The sequence below is a fragment of the Azolla caroliniana genome, unplaced genomic scaffold (genome assembly GCF_043228905.1).
Source record: "Azolla caroliniana isolate FFs.n. ecotype wild unplaced genomic scaffold, voAzoCaro1.0.p SCAF_14, whole genome shotgun sequence".
Taxonomy (NCBI): domain Eukaryota; kingdom Viridiplantae; phylum Streptophyta; class Polypodiopsida; order Salviniales; family Salviniaceae; genus Azolla; species Azolla caroliniana.
In genome coordinates, this window is record NW_028230449.1 from 17484197 (window position 1) to 17488456 (window position 4260).

General features: G+C 33.7%; 1 protein-coding gene across 1 annotated transcript; it reads left to right on the forward strand.

The window, feature by feature from the left end:
- The first annotated feature begins 751 nt into the window (after positions 1–751).
- LOC147855664 (uncharacterized) lies at positions 752–3412 on the forward strand. Its single transcript, XM_087329962.1, has 4 exons — positions 752–1023; positions 1532–1771; positions 1860–2051; positions 2979–3412. Exons 1-4 carry the CDS (start codon positions 825–827, stop codon positions 3281–3283), a joined length of 936 nt encoding a protein of 311 aa, XP_087186088.1. The 5' UTR covers positions 752–824; the 3' UTR covers positions 3284–3412.
- Positions 3413–4260: the final 848 nt, after the last annotated feature.

Genomic DNA, 4260 nt, shown 5'->3' on the forward strand with positions numbered 1-4260 from the left:
CATCCCCAACTAAGTTGACAAATCAAGCTCTTTTACTGAATTAATGGGGGGACTTGATGTAGGTTTTTATCATCATTGGCATGGGAGCTACATCACTTTGGACCATTTATGTTCCCCTCTTTCTCTCTCTAACATTGTTTTGGACAATAAGATAGATGGTAAGGTCAAGTTTTGTGTCTCGAGTTCAATACAGTGATTTGGCATGTTTCCTAGGAAATTTGATTTATGGTGTAACAATTTAGAAAAATATGTGAAAGTCAAGACCTTATCTTATTAGACTAATAGCACACAATTACAAGAGAAGAATTGAGGTATATTGTGTATATACAATGTTTAGACCGTATAGAATGCAATGTGAAGAATGAAGGGATATGGTGGAAGTTGTTGAGGAAATAAGAGGGATGAGTGTGTTGAGGAATTCCCCGTTGGGTTTTTTGGCAAGTTTAACATATACAAGTGGCATGCAAGACAAGGGCAAAGTAAATGAAGGGAAGTTTAACATATGTATGTATGTTGGACAGGGGTGATGTGGACTCCCCACGAAAATTGAAGGCTGACGTGGAAAACTATGTACTTCTTTCTACATCAATCAATCAAAATCAAATGAGAACTCTCAAGCACACATTTATAAGGTCACACTAAAACAAAACAAACCAATTAATAACAATAACGAAGAGAATTTATTTCTCTTTGCTATTACCATTATTATATATACTCTTCTGTGGTCTCAACCCCCATATCTAGCTATATATATATCTTTGATAACTAGCTAGCTAGCCTTTATCTTATCCACTAATTGGATTTCTATTAGTAGTAAAATTATCATGGTTCCCTCTTGCCCTAACAATTGTCCCCAACCAATTCTTCCTCTTAAATATCATCTCTCAGCTTCCCCCACTATTAATCTCTACAATGATCATAATTTTCTAGCTCCTTATCATCATATTTTCATTATTACTATTACCTTTATTTCCTTGGTTAACGATATAGAAGCTCGACTTGAAGGAGTACCACCTATAATAAGTAGCTTCTCTCCCTCCTCTGTGTGCAATGCTCCCCGCCTTTTATCATAGCACATTTGAGTTTGTTTTCCACACTGTCTCCTCACATTTGTGCAACACTCCACCTTTGATCTCGCCTTACATTTGTCTCAAAGTAGTGAGTGATGTGCACCTTGAATTGAAATTATTATCATGTTACAAGTCCTGAACATGGAGAGTCATTAAACTCTACACAATATTACACTCAACTCCACACATTATATAGTAGGGGAAAATGTAGTAGTGAGTGATCTTGCAAAGGTCAAATGTGATCTCCAAGGATGATAATAAATCTATTTCTCTCTCATATACATACATATATACTTCTCTGGTAATCATTTTAAGACCGAAATCCTTGCAAAAATTACATTATTATTTGATTTTTTCAAAATTATTGTCTATGCTTAGTATTGTTTTTTTCTTTCTACTTTTTACATGATTATACTAAGAATTAACATCAATTTGGCATTTTGGTGGTTCTTTTCTTTCAGGGTATTTGCATGGTTATTTAATACTCTCTCCAACTACTTATTCACAATGTGATCAAGTATATAAAATCTCTTCTTCTCGCATGTCCATGAGTGTGCCACCTCGCTTCAATACAATAATAATAAGAAGAAAGCAAAGTAGAAGAAGAAGATCAAGGAGTTTTGAACAAAAGGATATCATAATTACATTTTCAAGAGCACAATGGCAACTCCTCATGATGATGAGAAAGTCCAAGTTTAGAGGTAAGATCCTAATATTGAAAACTTAAGGTCGTGTAAAGTAATAAGAAAATAGTGATATTTTTTCTTTTTCTTTTTTGGGTGTTTGTAGGATGGAACATCTACGTTATTCATGATATAGTTGTTAAAGCAATTCGACACAATCTAAATTTACAATATTACTATAGTAATTATAAGAATGTGGGCAAGGAAAGCAATGGCTTGGGCTCAACTGATTCTAATGATAGAAAACTCTTACACGTCAAGCAACCCTTATTAACAACACTCAAAAGAAAATTGATGAGTAAGCCTCTAATCCCTAATTATACTCTTAAAATCTCATTAAAAATATTCAATAAGTAATGTTATAGAATATCAATGTTGAAATGGCCACTAAAGTTGAGCCATTTTAGAGAATCAATTTGGCCTCTTGTCATTGTCCTGTTAATATGGGGATTCATAACCAAGAAATCTAGTAAGAAATGTAGGGTGTTCATAAGACCATTATTTATCAGTAATAGTCTAAACCAAGAAATCTAGCAAGAAATATAATGGGTACATACGTATATATTTTTACAAGAAAAAAGATTGCAATAAGCATGGGGTGACAATTAGGGAGCACCACTTGCCTTTATCTGTATACACAACATACATACATACGAAGTCATATGCATGTGATTAGCCCAAATCGTCAACATGTACCATACACATTTGTGGATAGTCCCATCAAACAAATATATATGCATGCATACAAACATATAATCTCTTTTGTAATACTTAATATTTTAGGTGGGAAATATCATACAAATGGGTAGAACCTAACAAAGAGTGGACGTAAAGTCACAAAGATCTAGAAATCTCTATACAAAATAAACTTAAGACTTTCATTGGAAAGAGAACAGAGGTGATGGAATATCAAGAGAACTGTTATAACCATGTAAAGAGAATCTAATGAAATTTTGGAAGCCAATATATGAATCCCGTGGTTGGGTGACCATAATGGATTTGGTTCTCAAACAACCATAGCCTCCATAGAACCCAACACTTTCTCCCATTCAAAAGTATTACATGGTTGTCATGTGCAAGAAACAAAAGACAATTATAGCTGCACTATACTCTATAACAAATGCAAAACGTTTTCATCATTGCATTTACATCATGAAGTGTCATATTCATATACATACACACATCCATTTGTTTATGAATACTAAATTTCTTGAACTAATGTCAGATGAAGAGTGCACAGATAGTGACATTGGCATATCGCAAAGTCGAGAAATATCAAGTGGAGTTCCACAATTCACCGTGCAAATCTATGCCACATGCATGGATGGTTGTGAACCATCAGATTTGCATCTCAATTGTGGATGGTTTGCATCAATGGTTGTAGTTAATCCTGGGATATTCCGGCGAGTTGCATTTAATGATTGTCTCGTAAATGCTGGTCGACCGATTCGAGAAGGACATATTTTAAGATTCACTTATCAAAATTCTTTCATGTATAAGCTCTCCTTCAAGTCAGCTAAATTTTGTTAAAAAAACCCATTGGTATGTAGCATTTGAACTTCTCTATAAGTTCTAATTATTTATTCCCATAATGTTGTTTATGTATAAGTAGTGAATTGCTAAGTTATGCATCAATAAATGAAGATTGAAGTTGAGCCATTACCTAGCTTGTGTCATGGAATCTGCATTAACTATTGCATAGCAAACCTTGTGAAACATTGTAAATCCTCTCATCTAGTAATGAAGAAAAAGTGGAAGCATTTTCAAACGAATCTTCACTATGGTAATAATGTGTAACATAACCTTTATAAATAACATCATAACATTACTTTTAATATGTTTATTGTTGTTTTTGTCCCCCTTTTTTAAATCAAAGCTTACATTGAATATCTTTTTATTCATCCAACTTACACTATACGTGAAGACAAAAGTTGTTCGGTTATTGTTCAAACCTATACTTGGACCTTTTAATTGTTAACTCTGTGATGGATTAGATTAAATCGAGGACTAATTATTATTGCATTGATGGGAATTCAATTCATTTTCAAAATTTTCTTACTCTATGTTAGGGTCTAGACTATTAAATCACTTGGCAAGCTTGTAGACCTTTTAGAGTATATGACTAGACAAACTCTAGTTATGATCGATCATCTTTGGCGAGTTGCCACTTTAACATGAGAAATCATGTCTAACATAGTAACCTATAAAATGTTGACAAGTAATCATTTCACCTCTTGGCCATAGTTTGGTCTTAGCACACTCCTCAATCATTTGTGTGCCATGCATATGTTGTGATGTGTTTTATCTCTCTAGGCATTAGCCATGCATATTTTTGGCCAGGTCTATTGAATATTTCTAACTTGTCATCGTGTTGTAGGGCGATCTTTTATCCCCCTTTCCAAAACCCAAACTTGAAATCAGGGGTCAAACTCATATGCCATGGTATTGTCTACATATGTGTACATGTAAAACAGAAAACTAAATTATATATATAGCTAATGGAGGGA